At 37.2% G+C, this 19,971-nt stretch overlaps 1 protein-coding gene across 2 annotated transcripts in view; it reads left to right on the top strand.

Moving 5' to 3' along the window:
- SLAIN2 (SLAIN motif family member 2) overlaps positions 1 to 19,971 on the top strand; it is an 89,236-nt gene that overhangs the window by 16,961 nt on the left and 52,304 nt on the right. For both annotated transcript variants that reach the window (XM_059161914.1, XM_059161906.1), the window contains exon 2: positions 15,229 to 15,377. In XM_059161914.1, coding sequence (XP_059017897.1) covers positions 15,229 to 15,377 — 149 coding nt within the window. The remainder of the gene's footprint in view (positions 1 to 15,228; positions 15,378 to 19,971) is intronic.

The raw sequence follows: 19,971 nt of genomic DNA, 5'->3' as shown, positions 1-19,971 counted from the left end.
AAATGAAATACCCAAGTGTAAATTTTCTTTTTAATTTTTTAAGATATTATTTATTTGAGAGAGAGCAGAATAAGAGAAACAAGTGGGAATGGGCGGGTGGAGGAGCAGAGGGAGAGGAAGAAGCAGGCTTCCCATTGAGCAGGGAGCCTGACACAGGGTTTATCCCAGGTCCCTGGGATCATGATCTGAGCTAAAGGCAGATGCTTAACCAACTGAGCCACCCAGGGACCCCCTCAAGTATAAATATTAATATCAGATTTGCCTAAAATATGTAGTATGTTTTTGTAGGTGTGGAAAATCCTGAAACTTTTTTATTTTCCAGAGATATCATATAAGGAATCCCAAAGCTGTGTGTAGCTCACATCTCATGAGCCTTCTGGGCAAAGTGCTAATGAATGCCCTTGTAAACCAGAAAGGCTTTTTCCCTTCTTCCCCCACTTACCGAGCCCCCTGCCTCCTTGCTTGTCTGCTAGGAATATATATCTAAAACTGTGTTTGTAAATTAGTTTAATTTTGACTTTTTTTTTTTTAAGGTAAGTTTTTGTTTGTTTGTTTGTTTGTTTGACAGCACAAGTGGGGGAGCAGCAGGCAGAGACAGAGGGAGAAGCAGGTACCCTCCCGAGCAAGGAGATGAATACGGGGCTTGATCCCACAACCCTGGGATCATGACCTCAGCTAAAGGCAGCTGCTTAACTGACTGAGCCACCCAGGTGCCCATGTTTTTTATTTTTTATTTACTCACTTTTTAAATATTTTATTTATTTATTTATGTGAGACAGCACAAGCAGGGAGGATGGTCAGAGGAAGAGGGAGAAGCAGACTCCCTGATGAGCAGGGAGCCTGTTGGTCACCAGGCTCAGTCCCAGGACCCTGAGATCATGACCTGAGCTGAAGGCAGATGCTTAACCAACTGAGCCACCCAGGCACCCCATGACATTTTTAAGTAGGAAACAATTTGAGTGGCAAGTAGCAGAATTAAGTATCTTAATGTAAATGGTTTGAGTTACAGTAAGGTACTGTTCATTATAGTAAGGACTGATACTAGCCAAGCATACTATATGTTGTCTCTTGTGCTAGTTCAGAAGTAAAAATGAACATGTAAAAGTATGTAGGTTTTAAGACTTTAGGTAATATAAGTTTTTATTTTCCCTGTTCCATTTACTCAAAATCACATTCCCTGGTGTCTTTCACTTGGGAATCCAAATTATGGAGGAAATAGGCACCTTTAGGAACAAACTAGCTTATTTAAGAGGAAGGCTTTTTAAAATTAGGTCTTTAAACTAGGTGTGGCTCCAAAAAAATGAAAAACCTACAGTTTGCTTTGACTTTGAAAAGGCTCAAATGCTGGAATAAAAGTGAAATTTCTTAAAGGTGTTAAAGGTCTATAGGGAGGAAAAGAAAAAGTGAAAAATGAAAACCAGATAATGCAGTACAATAATATATGATATGAAATTTGTGAAGGTATTTGGAATGATAAGAAGAGGGAGATAGTGTTTGAAAATTAGAGATTTAGAATCCATGAGGATGAATGAAACCATCTCCCACTTCTCCAGTTTACTAGAAGGAAACTCTTCCCACATACAGCCCTCCATTCAGGAGCTTTTGCTCATTTCTCTGAGAGAGTAAAAAACTACCAATTGCATGTGACTGTTGAAGGGTTTTGTTTGAAAGGAATGATAAGGGGAGCAAGGCTAAGTTTGTAAGCAGCCTGTAAGCTGATAATGTTGAGGATTGGAACTTAATAGATGCTATTGAGTTAGGAGGTTTTAGAAGTATGTATTTAGTGCCTGATTGGTATTGTATTTTATAGGTATAATGCGATTAGATGTTTATCTTTATTAATATTAGATTCAGAAGGGATAATTTAGTAATCTTAGAATATTTTTTGAGTGGGCTTACTAATATCCTTTCGAGAAGGGGAATTGACTTGTGTCCACTTGTCATAGTAAAATTTTTGTTTGCCATTGGTTATTAGCTAAGGCTGTTCTGGAGAGGATTAAAAAAAAATGAAATTTTAAAAACTGATCAATCCTAGAAACCTGAGTCTAGAGGCTTGGAACTTGACAAGAAGGGTCACGATGGTAGTACAGCAAGTGAATGGGAGAGGCTAACATGTAACATTATATATAATCTAGTTTTGTCCTAATTCATCTTTAAATTCCTGTCTAGCACCATGCCTGGCTAATGGTACTTGCTATGTTAATATTTCTTTAAATGACCAAGTAGAACTTGATACTAAGGTCTCAAGGTACTTACAATTTAATTTGGAGACAGAATGAACTTGGAATTTGAAGAAAGGCTTATACGGACTTGAATGTGACAAAGGATTTTTGTACAGGTGGAAGGGTATTTCTTGTTGTTCTGTCAGAATCAAGAAGGGTGAGTGCTATATTTGAGCAGGGTAAAGAAAAAGCCTGTGAAGATACTTAAGTGAAGTAGGTTGGGGGGAACAGTGAGAAAGTTGAATCATTGGTTTGGGGACCATATTGTGGATGGCCTCTGAAATCTAGAGAGAGATTTTTGAGTGTTGGGATATTCTTAGCAAAATGGTGTTTTGGAAAGATAAGTATGGCAATTGTATGTAGGTGGGAACAGAAGGCACAGCTATGCTTAAAAGGCTAGAAAACTGAGCTTCTAAATTTTATCTACCTCTTGTACCCAGAAGCACACGGCAGAACTGGAATTGAAGCTAGAATATTGAGTGATGTTCTTTCCATTTCATCCCAACTATTCATAATTGTTTACATAAAAATCATACTAAAGTAAATGATTAAAGATCAGAATAGTTCCTCTTACAAGATACTTATATTTTTCAAAAATAGCAGTTTGGTCTTACTAGCTTTCTTATATGAGGATCTTGACATTTTGGGCCAGATAATTCTTTGTTGTGGAGGCTGTCCTGTGTATTGTAGGATGTTTAGCAGACAAAAATGCCTCTAGACATTGTCAGATGTCCCCTGGGTGCAAAATCACCTCAGTATTGCCTTACAGCATACTTACAACACAGCCTCAACCAGAAATATTTAGTGCTAAATTGCAGGAATAAGGATTGCATTCTAGTAATTGTTCCCTTTACATTTCTAAGTCATAAAATAGTAATGTTATGAAAATTAAGAAAAACTAATTTATTGTACAAATGTGGGCACTATTTGAGAGTCAAGGGAGTGCTGGGGTGCGAAAACAACAGGCTTAAATTAGGACTTCCCTGACAAATGGGATAATGGGCATCCTCGGAGTTAATCATCTCACATACATTTGGTACTTAACTATGAGTAGAGTAATATGTTAAGGTGATAAGAAGTAGGCGTGATAAGGTCAGGAATATGGCAGGGATGTCCATTATCACCACTGCTATTCAACATAGTACTAGAAGTCCTAGCCTGAGCAGTCAGAAAACAAAAAGAAATTAAAGGCATCCAAATCGGTAAAGTAGTAGTCAAACTCTCACTCTTTGCAGATGATATGATACTTAACCTAGGAAACCCAAAAAACCCCACTCCAGATCTGCTAGAACTTGTACAGGAATTCAATAAAGTGTCAGGATATAAAATCGATGCACAGAAATAAGTTCCATTTCTTTACACCAACAGCAAGACAGAAGAAAGAGAAATTAAGGAGTCAATCCCATTTACAATTGCACCTAAAACCATAAGATACCTAGGAACAACCCTAACCAAAGAGGCAAAGAATCTATACTCAGAAAACTATAAAGTACTCATGAAAGAAATTGAGGAAGACACAAAGAAATGGAGAAATGTTCCATGCTCCTGGATTGGAAGAACAAATATTGTGAAAATGTCTGTGCTACCTAAAACAATCTACATGTTTAGTGCAATCCCTATTAAAATACCATCCATTTTTTTCAAAGAAATGGAACAAATAATCCCAAAAGTTTATATGGAACCAGAAAAGACCTCGAATAGCAAGAGGAATATTGAAAAAGAAAGCCAAAGTTGGTGGCATCACAGCTCCAGACTTCAAGCTCTATTACAAAGCTGTCATCATCAAGACAGTATAGTACTGGCACAAAAACAGGCACATAGATCAGTGGAACAGAATAGAGAGGCCAGAAATAGACCCTCAACTCTATGGTCAACTAATCTTTGACAGAGCAGGAAAGAATGTCCAATGGAATAAAGACAGTCTCTTTAACAAATGGTATTGGGAAAATTGGACAGCCACATGCAGAAAAATGAAACTGGACCATTTCCTTACACCACACATGAAAATAGACTCAAAATGGATAAGGACCTCAGTGTGAGAAAGGAATCCATCAAAATCCTTAGGAGAACACAAGCAGCAAACTCTTCAACCTCAGCCGCAGCAACTTCTTCCTAGGAGCATCGCCGAAGCAAGGGCAAAAATGAACTATTGAGACTTCATCAAGAGCAAAAGCTTTTGCACAGCAAAGGAAACAGTCAACAAAACCAGAAGACAACTGACAGAATGGGAGAAGATACTTGTAAACAACGTATCAGATAAAGGGCTAGTATCCAAACTCTATAAAGAACTTATCAAATCAACACCCAAAGAACAAATAATCCAATCAAGAAATGGGCAGAGGACATAAACAGACATTTCTGCAAAGAAGACATCCAGATGGCCAACAGACACATGAAAAAGTGCTCCACATCACTCGGCACCAGGGAAATACAAATCAAAACCACAGTGAGGTACCACCTCACACCAGTCAAAATGACTAAAATTAGCAAGTCAGGAAATGACAGATGCTGGCGAGGATGCTGACAAAGGGGAGCCCTCCTACACTGTTGATGGAGATGCAGGCTGGTGCAACCACTCTGTAAAACAGTATGGAAGTTCCTCAAAAAGTTGAAAATAGAGCTACCCTATAACCCAGCAATTGCACTACTGAGTATTTACCCTAAAGATACAAATGTAGTGATCTGAAGGGGCACGTGCACCCGAATGTTTATAGCAGCAATGTCCACAATACCCAAACTGTGGAAGGAACCTAAATATCCATCAACAGATGAATGGATAAAGAAGATGTGGTATGTATATATGATGGAATACTATGCAGCCATCAAAAGAAATGAAATCTTGCCATTTGCAGTGACGTGGATGGAACTAGAGGGTATTATGCTTAGCGAAGTAAGTCTATCAGAAAAAGACAACTATTATATGATCTTCTTGATATGAGGAAGTGGAGATACAACGTGGGGGGTTTGAGGGGTAGGAAAAGAATAAATGAAACAAGATGGGATCGGGAGGGAGACAAACCATAAGAGACTCTTAATCTCACAAAACAAACTGAGGGTTGCCAGGAGGGAGGGGGCTAGGGAGAGGGTGGTGGGGTTATGGACATTGGGGAGGGTATGTGCTATGGTGAGTGCTGTGAAGTGTGTAAACCTGGCGATTCACAGATCTGTGCCCCTGGGACTACTAATACATTATATGTTAATAAAAAACAACAAAAAAAGTAGGTGTGAAACTATGGCGGTTGGAAAGCCTTGTGAAAAAAGCAAGTCTTGAATTGATCTTGAAATGAGGCTTGGTTTAGATCAGGAAAATGGAAAGGAAATTTGGCCCCCTCCCCCATAGTAAAAAGGATTACAAACAAAGACATCTATGGTTTAACTATCCAGGGTACATGAGATAAACATACATTTGGCTGGACAAGAGGGGTTTTTTTTACTGGAGTACATGGGAGAGAAGATCAAAGGATGTAATGGTGGATGAGATAACAGAACCTTAAAAATTAAGCTTCAGGCTAAATTTGGGGAGGTTTTTGAGCAGTGAAGCAATGTTATACTGATCTGTATTTTAGCTAAATGGTAGTGGGTAGAGGATAGATTAGAGGAGTTCAAGTCTGGTAAGTTCAGGGAAACCACTAGATATTATTATAATTCCTTATGTTGGGTGAGATGAGGGTCTAGGCTTGAGTGAAGTTAGTGGAAATGAAAAGGAAGGGATGGATTTTAGGGGCATTATGAATTGATAGGATGTGTTGATTGAGCACATTGAATATGTAGCAAGAGAAAATAGTCAAGGTTAACATAAAACTTTTCATTTGTTGACTGGAAAAAATAGTAGTGCCATTTTATGTTTGTTTGGAGGTGTTTGATTTTGGGGGAATGTCTGTAGTAAACCATTGGAGCTCTGTGACACCCAGGAGAAAAATTAGGACTGGGACTATTTGAAAATCATTTATGTCCAAAGAATGATAGTTGGTTATGATAAAACAAAAAAAGACTTCATCAAATTAAAAGTTTCTGATAAATACAGAATAAAATAGTAGGAACAAATTTATATCTTGTGATACAGCAGTTGATAGAATAACAAAAATAGTGTGATACAGAAAATGTGTGAAGAAGTAAAAAAGCTCGGTTTTTACACTTACATATTTTCAGACCCTCATGTCATCACTTCTAGTTTTAGTAATTAAACTTTAATAAGTGATATGGGCAAAAACTGATGGGAAAGGAAGAAATTTAATAGACTGGAGAATAGGTTAAATTTAGTCTCTTAAAGATCCTGGCATAATTTGATTACTGTCACTTGAGAGAGATCCTGGTTAGTTGTCAGGAGTATTTTGAAAGGAACAAATTAGGTGGAATGAATACGAATTAAAATAGAAAAAAATTTAGTTCTCATCTTGCAACTAGAGTTACTAAGTGGTACAATCGAGAATAACTGTAGAATTTTTGTATAATTTTTCAAGAAAAAGTGCAGTGTCCTGTTATGGATTCTTTGTAGTTATTTCTTTTGTTCATTCTGCAGTCTTTTCTACTACATGCAGGACAGGTTTCTTTGGGGTTGAAGGTAGAGCATAAGAGATGATGGGGAAATACTATTCTTGCCCTTGAGATGCTTGGAGTTCCCTATGAAAGACAGTTATATGATTATATATAAATTGTATATATACAAACACAACTACAAATTCTAATAATGGAGGACAAGATCAGGTTCTTTCTAGGACAATGCCAGTTCTAAAAATATTGTCCCTCTCGCCTCTCAAAAGTATTTTATGCATTCTAACCATTTCAGTTTATGGTATATATCAGGATTCCTCACATACTCACTCTTATCTTTTTATATAACTCAAAAGAAAAAGAGAAGAGAATGTTTGAGCTAGTCTTAATTCTATAAACGGAGTGCAGAGTACCATTCTCGCTTCTACTCTGGCATGTAGCATTAAAACATTGCCAGATTTTCTTTACCACTTCAGTTACTTAATGTTTTCGGCCAGCCTGTTGTTGGGGATAAATACATATACTTAAATACAAATATGTAAACATATATATGTAGCAAATACATGTATTTAGATTCCTCCCATTATTTTGTTTGTATTTTCACAAAGTGGATAAAATATTTAATTTTGTAATTCAAGAAACTAACATTAGAACCTATGGGAATACTGCAAATAGAAAATTCTCTGATAAAAGAGTTGTTTACTCTTTATTGTATTAACAAATCTTTGTTAGCAGTGCTTTGTGTTTTCTAACTTTATACTCTCGTATCTTTTCTCAGATATTTGTGCAGAAACTTTCTCAACAATAAGAAAAATATATTAATTTTTAAAACCTAACCTTAGTTGACAAATTGTTAAAAGTCATTATAGTATGCATTATCACCTGGGATTTACTGAGTTATGACTTGTTAGCCCTGAGTACCATGGCTTCTACAGATAAAATCCCGTTCAAGGCATTTTACCAATAAAAGTTAGTGATTAACAAGCAAAGGACCCTAAAAGAATTAGTGTGGATTATACACACACTTCATATACATGTAACCTATGTATCGGGATGTGTATATGTGTATACACACACACATACACACACATTATGTTCTCTGTGGAATAAATTCTGCTGTCAGTAATTGTTATCCGTGTACGTGGTTGTGGCTGAAATTATGTGTTTAGTCATATACATAAGGACTGTCATACTCTGTAGCTATTGTCAAAATTTTGCAGAGTCTGGTATAGTTTGAGACTCCTAGCCTTCCTGATGTCTTTTCTCAACAATACAAAACACCAAAACAAACAAACAAACAAACAAAGCCCCTCAGTTTCTGATTGCTGCATTTTAGGTTGGTCTCACTGTAACTATTTCCCAGCAGTACATGGCTATGCCTCAAACATTAGAAGACTGTCTTTTTGAAGAAGTAATTTCCAACTTCCCTTTTGTGGAATCCCAGAGAATATCAAAACTTTTGATTTTAAAAAAAACACCCTTTTCTTACTGGAATGAGAATCAAGAGAGTCATGAAATGAAAATGGAAGCATAGAATGTCACTGACTGAAACTTTGGAATTCACGGTTTTAAAGCTTTTCTTTAGTCTTTTCAGCTTGCTTGCTTGCTCTGCCCTTTTTTTTGGCTCACTGTGTTATATTCTGCTGCCATACTTTCTGTTTATATGTGTATACTGCCTACCCTGTAGTTAATGTCACTTCAGTGCTTGTAAACTGTTTTTTTTCCCCCCAAGATTTTATTATTTGTCAGAAAGACAAAGGCAGATGCTTAACCAACTGAGCCACCCAGGCATCCCAGTGCTTGTAAACTGTTTAAGAATTTCTTAATGAATTTGCTTTGCTAATAATTACCATTATTACTAGTAATACCAATGATAGTTCTCTAAAAACTAGAAGGGTATTTTATATTTCTTCATATAAATGTAGTACATAATGCTTTAAGTTTGCTAATGGGCCAAATTAGCATAGTTTAGATTGATCATAGTTAATGGCATGATCAATCTAAAATTTCAGAAAGACTCTTGCTATATATATATGAACTGAAGATATTCTTTTTAATTGAGTTTTGATTTTTTTATTGTGATGGGGGATCAGTTACACCCTTATGGTTGGTAGGGCTTAGGAAAAGAGAACAGAGAACCACAGGAACCATTAGAATGATGAATACATTGGAGTGTTTTGTTTTTAAGTAAATTCTACCCCTATCACCAGGCTTGAATTCACAATCCTGAGATCAAGAGTCCCATCCTCCACTGACTGAGCCAGCCAAGAGCCTTATTAGGCGATAAAATACAATAGTTAAGAGCACAGGTTCTGGAGTAAACCTAGTTAGCACCTATTCATGAGTTTGTTGTGAAGATTGAAAGGAAGAGTTAAGGTGCCTGGACTGCTCAGTCAGTTAAGTGTTTGCAGTGGGTCATGTCATGATCCTGGGAACCTGGGATCCTGGGATCGAGCCCTGCATCAGGCTCCCTCCTTATGGGGAGTTGGCTTCTTTTTCTTCCTCTGTGTCGTGCCCCCTCCCCAACCTCTCTGGAGAGTGTGCTCTCTCTCTCTCTCTTACAAAAATAAATTAAAAATCTTTAAAGAAAAAAATTGAAAGTATTTTTAAAATATTGAAACCATGCCTGGCATGTAATAAGCATTTGATAAAATATGAAATAATAGCACTTCCTATTGCCACATTGACTAAGAAAGCTTGGTAAATCGTTATAAAGCAATGTATCCTAAGAATTTAAAATCATTAAATTATATTTAGTTGTGGGTAAAACCAAAGATACTTCTGTTAATGAAAGTTTTAAAAATCATAAAATTATAAAAATAGAAACAAAAGTCTCTAGTCACTTTGATCTTATTTACTTTGCTATGTTTCCTTTACCTTTTTTCATGTGCATTTTTAAATATAATCATGGTTGTTTTATTCATTCTTCATTCACATGCAAATATTTGATCATCTCTAAATGTCAATCACTGTGCCAGGGATTATGCATTGAATTTGGTGAAGACAAGCTCTTTTTTAGCCTCACTTATGCCTTACTCAATAGGGAAGGATGATTTTGAGGTATTAAAAACTGATTGTTTTCCTGGACCTGTGAAAGTTTATACACTAATCTAAATTTCACTCCAATAACAATTTTCTTATTGTTTTTCAACATTTAAGCTAGGTCTAAGCAAATAGCCATCTGTTGCTTTTTTTTTTTTTTTTTTTTTTAAGATTTTATTTATTTAAAAGCGAGAGAGCACGAGCTGGGAATAGAGGGAGAAGCAGGCTCCCAGCGAACAGGGAGCCCAACACGGGGCTCAATCCCAGGACCCTGGGATCATGATCTGAACCAAAGGCAGATGCTTAGCTGACTGAGCCACCCAAGCACCACCCCCCATAACTTTATTTTATTTTATTTTAGATTCTTTCTATCTATTTGACAGAGGGAGAGAGAGAGCACAAGTAAGGGGAGCAGCAGAGAAGAGGAGAGGGAGAAGCAGGCTTCCCGCAGAGCAATATAATATATTATTAGTTTCAGAGGTAGAGTTCAGTGATTCATCAGTCTTATATAGATTCCAGTGCTCATTACATCACATGCCCTCCTCTTTTTTTTTTTTTTTTTTAAGATTTTATTTATTTATCAGAGAGAGAGAGGGGGAGAGAGCGAGCACAGGCAGACAGAATGGCAGGCAGAGGGAGAGGCAGGCTCCCTGATGAGCAAGGAGCCCGATGTGGGACTCGATCCCAGGACGCTGGGATCATGACCTGAGCCGAAGGCAGCCGCTTAACCAACTCAGCCACCCAGGCATCCCATCACATGCCCTCCTTAATGTCCATCACCCAGATACCCCATCCCTTCATCCTCCTCCCCCCCAGCAGCCCTCAGTTTGTTTTCTATGATTAAGAGTCTCATGGTTTGTCTCCCCCTCTGGTTTGATCTTGTTTTATTTTCCCCTCACTTCCTCTATGCTCCTCTGTTTTGTTTCTTAAATTCCACATATGAGTGAGATCATATAATTGTCTTTCTCTGATTGACTTATTTCACTTAGCATAGTGCCCTCTAGTTCCAGCCATGTTGTTACAAATGGTAAGGTTTCATTTTTGATAGCTGCATAATACTCCATTATAGATCTTATTATATAATTAAATATATATAAATACATACAAGTACATATATATATAATATATCTCACATCTTTATCCATTCATCTGTTGATAGACATCTGGGCTCTTTCCATAGTTTGGCTATTGTGGACATCGCTGCTATAAACATGTGGGTGCAGGTGCCCCTTCAGATCACTACATTGGTGTCTTTGGGGTAAATACACAATAGTGCAGTTGCTGGGTTGTAGCTCTATTTTCAATTTTTTTCAACTTTTTTTTTTTGGAGATTTTATTTATTTGACAGAGTGAGCATGCACAAGCAGGGGGACCTGAAGGCAGAGGGAGAGGAAGAAGCAGGCTTCCACTGAGCAGGGAGCCCAAACGCAGGGCTTGATCCCAGGACTCTGGGATCATGACTTGAGCCGAAGGCAGACGCTTAGATGCTGAGCCATCCAGGCGCCCCTATTCTCAAGTTTTTGAAGAGCTTCCATATTGTTTCCCAGAGTGGCTACAGCAGCTTGCATTCCCACCAACAGTGTAGGAGGGTTCCCCTTTCTCAGCATCCTTACCAACATCTGTCATTTCCTAATGTTAATTTTAGCCATTCTGACTGGTATGAGGTGGTATCTCATTGTGGTTTTGATTTGTATTTCCCTGATGCCGAGTGATGTTGAGCCTTTTTTCATGTGTCTGAGAGGGCCAGTTTATTTCTAACAGATTTTTAAAACAGCTTTATTGAGATAATTTACATACTACAAAATTGTCTATTTAAAGTGTACTAGGGTTTTTAGTATTCAGTGGTTTCCAGTCTATTTACAGAATAGTACAACCATCACCGTAGTCTTGTTTCAGAGTATTTTCAACATCCCCAAAGAAGCCATGTACCCATTAACAGTCACTTCCCATTTCTCTTCCCCTTATCCCTCTCCCATCCCTAGGCAGCCACTAATCAACTTTTTTTCTCATAGATTGGCCTATCCTAGACATTCTGTTATAAACAATATAGGATGCGCTCTTTTGTGGCTGAATGAATATATAAACGTATAGGATGCACTCTTTTGTGGCTGGCTTCTTTTACTTAATATAATATTTTTGAGGTTTACCCATATTTTAGCATTTTTATTGTCTCTAGTATGTTTTTTAAATGTCTCTTTTCAGCTTATAAATACTAACTTAAAAACTTCAAAAGGACAAAAATGAACAAATTATAAAGTAGGTCTTTTGTAACTAGAATGAATGTTAGAGGAATTTCCTTTTTGATGGGACATGTTTAAGTGGCTGCAAAGATGCTTTGTTACAAACACCTTGCTTCACTATATAGTACTAGTCTTATGAGAGGTGTTGAAGAAAGGTTTCCCTGGTGAAGTGCAGTTTATGCCAGGATGCAGTAAAAAGTAGGAATAGGCTGGCTGAGGTTGGGCAAGGGAGGGTGAGATAAGCAAGGAGTAGGATTGCCTTGTTTCAGGCAGAGGGAAGAACATGCACATGTGACCTAGAAGCGAAAGTGTTGGGCTTTCCAGGAATAGAAATTAGTACCATATGGCTGTTACTAAGATTTGGGTGGGGGAGGAGGATGAGAAATGTAGCTTTAAAAAAAAAAAAAAAGAGTATTGCAACAGATCACTGCTCATGCCTCAAGGGCTGTGGGGGCCATTTTTTGGAAAGGGTTCTATCATAAGGGCAAAAAGCAAAGTGGCACAGAATTTTTAGCACAGGAATATTAACATACTCAGATACATATTTTAGAAAACAATTAGGCTTCATTGTATAGAATGGATCGGGAGGAAGTAAGACCAGGGATTTTCAGGGTTTGTTTTTCTTGTTGTTTTGTTTGGTTTGGTTTTTAAGGACTTTTTTTTCTTTTTCAAAATTATTTTGACCATTCTTTGCTCTTTACATTTTCCTATAACTTTTAGAATTAGCCTGTCTGTCTATCTATATATATATAGGCATGCCTATTGAGATTTTTTTTAGGGATTGTGTCAGTTGTTGTAGATCAGTCTAGAAAAATTGATATCTTAACAATATTGAGTCTTCAGGTCTATGAACATTTGTCTTTTTAATTTATCTCAACATTGTTTGTTTTCAGTGTACCATTGTACTTCATTTGTCATATCCTATTTTAATTATTCATTGATAATGTTTAGAAATACAATTGATTTTTTGCCTATTAAGATTTGGGTGGGGCCCAAATCTTACGAAACACATTTATTCTAGTTGGATATTTTTGGTTTTGGTGGATTCCTACAAAGTCATTTCTATATACAGGATCATGTTGTCTGCAAATAAAGACTGGTTTGTGTCTTTCTCTCTCTTTCTTTCTTAAGATTTTATTTATTTATTTGACAGAGAGAGCACAAGTAGGGGAAGTAGCAGGCAGAGGGCAAGGGAGAAGCAGGATCCCTGCTGGGCTTGATCCCAGGATCCAGGAATCATGACCTGAGTCGAAGGTAGCCGCTTTAAGAGTGAGCTCTTTGTGAAAGAGTTATGGTGCCATTAACAAAAATAGGAAAGCTTCCATGCATGCAATATAGGAGAGATAATGATGCTTTAGTGTAATTGATGTTGAATTATTCTTTTATTCAAGTAGTTTATAGTAGATTCTGTCTTTTTAAAGATTCTAAAAGCACCTTACAATTTTTTATGAAAGCTTTATTGGGATATAATTTACATACTATAAAATTTACCCATACCTGTGTAATTCATGTAGAAGAAAACTCATCATATAATTCAAGAATATAGTATATTTACAGTCATGACATTGTTACCACAACCATCACCACCAACATATTAGAACATTTCTGTCACCTTAAAAGAAATCTCTTCCCCCTTCCTTGTTCCAGTCCTAGGCGTTGTAATCTAATTTCTGCTCTGTGTTCTTTTCTAGACATTTCATATAAATGGAATCATACTACGTATGTTTTTGGTCTGGCTTCTTTGAGCATGTTTTTGAGGCTCACTCTCCTTGCACTTTTTACAATTAGTATATTCCTCTACTATTAGCTGTGAAACTAACTACACATGAATCATATGGGTAAACTGTATGACAGCAGTCAGTGTAGGGAAAAGTTGTATGTTGAAAGAGTGATGATACTATTAGAAAGTTATTTCATTAATGCTTGGTCACCTAAGAGGTTTTGTTCATTAAGTATTTGCTAACCTAGAATATCTGTATATGATAGTAATCACAATTACAGTGGGAATGCTGTGACAGAGCTTGATTATGAAACATTTGTAGTGTTTTAACTTGGAAAGAGAATGAGCCCCCCCCTTGGTTTCTTTTTGTTTTGAACTGTTAATAAGTTATTTAATAAATTGAGATTTCATTCCATTTTTATCCAAATAATCATGGATTGTTGACTAGAGAAATTACCCTGTTAGCCTTGATTATTTTGAGAAGAGTTAAATAGTTGATGTGACACAGCTACGTTATAAGTAGAAGAGATGAGAAAAGAGATGGAAAATATATATGGTGTCACTAGCAAGTAGTTCGTCAATTCTAGTACGATAGAGATATATTGAAGTATTTGTGCCAGAACACACTTCATTTTATTGCCCTAAATTGGTCAGTGTAAAATGTGAAATTACTAACTCCTGGCCTTATTGAAACATTTAACTATGTGGATAAATCTAATTATGCTTTTTTTACTTCATTAATTCCACTTAAAGTATCTTAATTTGGGAACCACTCTGGTTAGAATTCAGGTAACTTCACATTTTTCATATGGCGTCATATTTGAAATAAATCAGTATCAATTGACATAATCTAGACCAATCTGAGGAAAAAACTATGAAGTAGAAAAACTAAGTGTTTCTTTCCCTTGTCTTATGCTTACCTTTTCTTTTTTGATCCTTTCCACAGGAGCTTATAAAATACTATCCTATTCTTCTTTCCCGAGACTGAAGTAAACTTCATAAATGGATTCATACTAAGTTATTAAGGATTTATAGGGCTATAGAGTGTGTACTGCTGAACTAAAAGGAATGAATCACTAATAGGAGATTTTCTGTGTGGTTTGTGGTAGGAAGGGGACTGGGAGGTGGAAAATAGGTATTTATCTCCTTATTCTGTCTCCTAGACAATACTTAATGATATGGTTATATTAAGGAGTTGGCTAAATACTAGTGAAAACAGAATTAACTGTTGTAAAGATAGATGTTTACTCACAGTTTTTGTAATGAGACTATAAGAAAAGTTAGACATTTTAGGATTGGACAGTTGGCTTCATTTGGGTTTATTTGAAATTTGAAATTTGGCTTGTTTTAGTGTCATTTTCTTTTTATGCATGAAGTAAAATGTGGATGATTTTGTAGATAATCTGTGACATGTACAGTGCCCCCTCCCAATTTAAATCTGTCCAAAAGGATCTCTATCTATGACCTTATGCTTAATAATGAATGCCACCCTTATGTTTTTGTTTTCTTCTAGGCTGTATTCATCACCAAAGAAAAAACTTACACCAATGCAGAAATCAGTTAGCCCATTAGTTTGGTGCAGGCAAGTTTTGGATTACCCAAGTCCTGATGTTGAATGTGCTAAAAAATCTCTTATCCACAAACTTGATCAAACTATGTCAGGTATGTCTATATTTTACTTTTAAATTCATCTCTTTCTTTAATAAAAAAAAAAACAGATAAAGGTTGAGTGGGTATATTTTTAGGAAGGCTGTTCTTTCTTTTATAGTGTTTTTTGAATCTCGTTGTGCATGCCGTCATGAGTTTTTGCCATAAGCACATAACCTTGTACTATTACTTAATAGCTTTTGTCCCCCAATCTTTTCATTTTTATTTCATTTCATCCTAAAAAATAATATCCATGGGAGCACCCGGGTGACTCAGTTGGTTAAGCGTTTGTCATTGGCTCAGGTCATGGTCCTGGAGTCCTGGGATGGAGCCCCACATCAAGCTCCTTGCTCACCTGGGAGTCTGCTTCTCCCTCTGACGCTCTCTCCTGCTCATGAACTCACTCGCTCTCTCTTTCTCTCTCAAATGAATAAATTTTTAAAAATCTTTTTAAAAATTTCCATGAAACAATAGGTTTTTTACAGCAGGGTTTTTTTTTTTTTTTTTTTTCCAATGCAAGTTAAAACAAATAACAGTTAAAAAAAAAAAAAATAGGGGGCGCCTGAGTGGCTCAGTTGGTTAAGCGCCTGCCTTTGGCTTCAGGTCATGATCCTGGAGTTCCGGGATCAAGTTCCACATCCGGCTCCCTGCTTGACGGGGAGTCTGCTTCTCCTGCTGACCTCTCTCCTCTCATGCTCTCTCTCTCTCTAATAAATAAATAAAATCTTAAAAAAAAAAAAAAAAAGATTCAGTATCATCTAAAATCATCTCACTACCCTTGGGGAAAATTCTGATGTGGTGGAAAGGTACAGGCTGAGAACCTAAGAGACATCGTTCTCACTCTAGCACTTAGTTACTAAGTGACTCTGAGCATTATTTAACTTCTGTGAACTCAGTTTTCTCATAAGAATGATGAACTTTGTATGGTTATTTTAAGGATTAGATGATAATGTTTATGCAAGAACATAACATGTTTCTCTGGCTCATAGTAGGTACTTAATAAATGAATTCATTTTCCTTCCCTTGTTTTTTGTTTCTAACTTGGCATTTTAGTTCACATTGCTTTTATGCTCTTTTGTTTAATAGCACTCACAAAGCTGACAAAATGTGTCTGTCACTACTTATGGCATTTAATATAGCAGCCAGTGTGGGTAGAAATGTAGGAAAAATATTATTGACTCTTTCTTGGAATTTCAATCTCTTAAGAATGTTACTGTTTTTTTGGAATACTTATGTAATGAGGATCTGATATGTGATTACTCATCCTAAATAGGTTTTCTGTTTTGTTTTTTGTTTTGCCTTGTGTTTACTTGATAGCCATGTACTTAAAATTGCTTATTTTGCTTAACTGTTAAAATCATGCTCTTTTATTAGAGTGTAAGCTGAAAATGTTCGGGGAAGACAAAGGGGAGACCAAACAGTTAAACTGGCATACAATAAAGCATAGCTTGGTTGGCTAGAAGTTGTGGTTATTATATGGAAATAACATAAGATGTGATTATAGAGCTTCTGAATCTGTTTTGACACCAAATTGTTACTTTTTCCTCATGTAGGGGATCCTTTTTTAAAAAGGAAATGCTTTTATGTGATTTTTAAAAATGTTGTTTCTCCTCCCTAAGTACTAACCAGGCCTGACTCTGCTTAGCTTCCAAGACCAGACAAGATTGGTGTGTTCAGGGTTGTGTGGTCATAGACCAAAAATGTTTTTTCTGAATATTAAGTGTTTTTAGAATTATATCCTGGGGCTTGATTTAAATTGTATTCATAAGATTATTAGAAATACGTAAGCAAGGTAGTAGACAATTTGTAATAACTGGAAAATGTCTAACTCATTCCAGTTAGGTGATATTATTTAAAGATTTATTTATTGAGAGAGCACATGTGCGTTTACGCACATGTGTAAGCCAAGGGAGAGGGAGAGAATCTCAGACTCCTCACTAAGCACAGAGCCCAGTGCACTGCTTGATCTCATGGTCCTGTGATCAAGACTTGAGCTGAAATCAAGAGTCAGACATTTAACCCACTGAGCCACCCAGGTGCCCCTAGGTGATATTATTTAGATTTTTTTAAATTTTTGTTTTTTAAAGATTTTATTTATTTATTTATTTATCTATTTATTTGACAGAGGGACACAGCAAGAGAAGGAACACAAGCAGGGGGAGTGGGAGAGGGAGAAGCAGGCTTCCCACTCAGCAGGGGGACCAATGTGGGGTTTGATCCCAGGACCCCGTGATCATGACCTGAGCTAAAGGCAGATGCTTAACTGAGCCACCCAGACGCCCCTATTTTAGATGTTTATTAAAAACATCTTGGTCGGGGCGTCTGGGTGGCACAGTGGGTTAAACCTCTGCCTTCGGCTCAGGTCCTGATCTGAGGGTCCTGGGATCGAGCCCCACATTGGACTCTCTGCTCAGGAGGGAGCCTACTTCCCCCTCTCTCTCTGCCTGCCTGTCTGCTTACTTGTGATCTGTCTGTCAAATAAATAAATAAAATCTTAAAAAATTGGTCAAATGTGGGGAGAAGAGTCAAGATGGTGGAGGCATAGCAGACTGAGATAACATCAGGTTGTAGGAGTTCATCTAGATAGTTATCAAAGCATTCTGAATACCTACAAACCCAATAGGAGATCGAAGAGAAGAGCAGCAATTCTAGGAACAGAAAATCAACCACTTTCTGAAAGGTAGGACATGCAGAGAAGTGAATCCAAAGTGAAAGGAAGGTAGACTGCACGGGGAGGGGCTGGGAACCGGTAAGCAGTGAACAACAGAGCACAAAATCCAAACTTTTAGGAGTCTGTTCCACTGAGGGACATTGCTCCAGAGGCTAAGTGAGGGTGGAGCCCTCGAGGTGACTGTGTGGTGTCAGGTCCCGCAGGGTCACAGAAGGATCAGGGGTATCTGAGTGTGGCAGAGCTCACAGGTATCAGAGCAGGGAAGCTGACTACAGACACTGAGCCAAGGAGTGAGCTTTCAACTTGGGGTTACCTTAAACCATGATCCAGTAGTCAGGCTGCTGCTCTTTGAGCAGGGACCCCACCTTCCTCTGCCGGAAGAGCATTCCTGCTGGGTATGGAGACTCCAAATGGGGCCATGCACCAGAAACAGAAATGCTCAGTCACATACTGGGTGAGCTTGGAGCACGGCCGGAGACCAGGGAGACAGGAGAGATTGACCACTTTTCTCCAAGGGTGCACTGAGGAGTGGGGCCCCAAGCTCTCAGCTCCTCCAGGCCAGAGATTGGGAGGCTGCCATTTTCATTCCCATCCTCCAAGGCTCTGTGGAAAGTGTTCTGGGAACAAAAGCCCCAAGAACTAACCCAAGCAGATTATTTAGCCTTGGCCCCTGGCAAGGTCAGTGCAGTTCCGCCTCAGGCAAACTCCTTTGAGAATCACTACAACAGCCCCTCCCCCAGAAGATCAGCAAGAACATCCAGCCAAGACCAAGCTCACCAATCAAAGAGAACAGCGGAACTTCAGAGCTAGGGAAAAGTAATGCATGGAATTCGTGGCTTTTTCCCCATGATCCTTTAGTCTTACAAAGTTAATTAAATTTTTTTAATTTTATTTTTTTTCTTATTCTAATTTTTTAAACTTTTCCTCTTTCCTCTTTTAACATTTTTTTTAACTAGTTTATCTTAACAATACCTTTCTTAAAAAATCTTTTTAAACCTTCATTATTGTAGTCATATTTTTATCATGAACTTCATTGTATCTAACTTTATTTTTTGTATACAAACAAGGTTTTTTTTTTTCCTAAAAAAATTTGGGATACAATTTCTTCTACTAGATCAAAATATACCCCAGATCTAGCACAGGGCTGTGCTCTAGTCTCCAGCCTGAGCAAATTCTCTCCACTTTTTTTTTCTTTCTTTTTCCAACCAACTTATCAATTCTTTTTCTAGAATTTTTTAAAAATTTTCATCTTTACAGTCATATTTCATCCCTTTATTGTGTTTACCCTTATTTTTGTATATATGTAAGTTTTTCATTCTTTAAAATTTTGAGAGGTAGTTTCTTCTAAGAGACCAAAATACACCTAAAATCAAGTGGGTGGCTCTGTTCTATTCACCTGTCTAATATATATATATATATTTTAAATTTTTTTAAAATTTCTTTTGACCCACCCATTTTTCTTCCCCCAATTTGGGGTCTCTTCTGATTTGATTAGAGTACATTTTCTTGGGGTCTTTGCCACCCTTTTAGTATTTTATTCTTGCATTCATATATTCTTATCTGGATAAAATGACAAGGTGGAAAAACTCACCACAAAAACAAAACAAAAACCAAGGGGCAGTACTGAAGGCTAGGGACCTAATCAATACGACATTGGTAATATGTCAGATCTAGAGTTCAGAATGATGATTCTCAGGGTGCTAGCTGGGCTCAAAAAAGGCATGGAAGATATTAGAGAAACCCTGTCTAGAGAAATAAAAGCCCTTTCTGGAGAAATAAAAGAACTAAAATCTAACCAAGCTTTAACCAAAAAAGTATTCATGAGGTGCAATAAAAAATGGAGACTCTTACTGCTAATATAATAGAGGCAGAAGAGAGAACTAGTGATATAGAAGACCAAGAAAGAAGCTGAACAAAAGAGAAACAACTACTGGACCA

This window comes from Mustela lutreola, chromosome 1 (assembly GCF_030435805.1).
Source record: "Mustela lutreola isolate mMusLut2 chromosome 1, mMusLut2.pri, whole genome shotgun sequence".
In the NCBI taxonomy this organism is placed as follows: domain Eukaryota; kingdom Metazoa; phylum Chordata; class Mammalia; order Carnivora; family Mustelidae; genus Mustela; species Mustela lutreola.
Note: the sequence above shows the minus strand (reverse complement) of the source record. Positions and strands in the feature narration are given on the sequence as shown.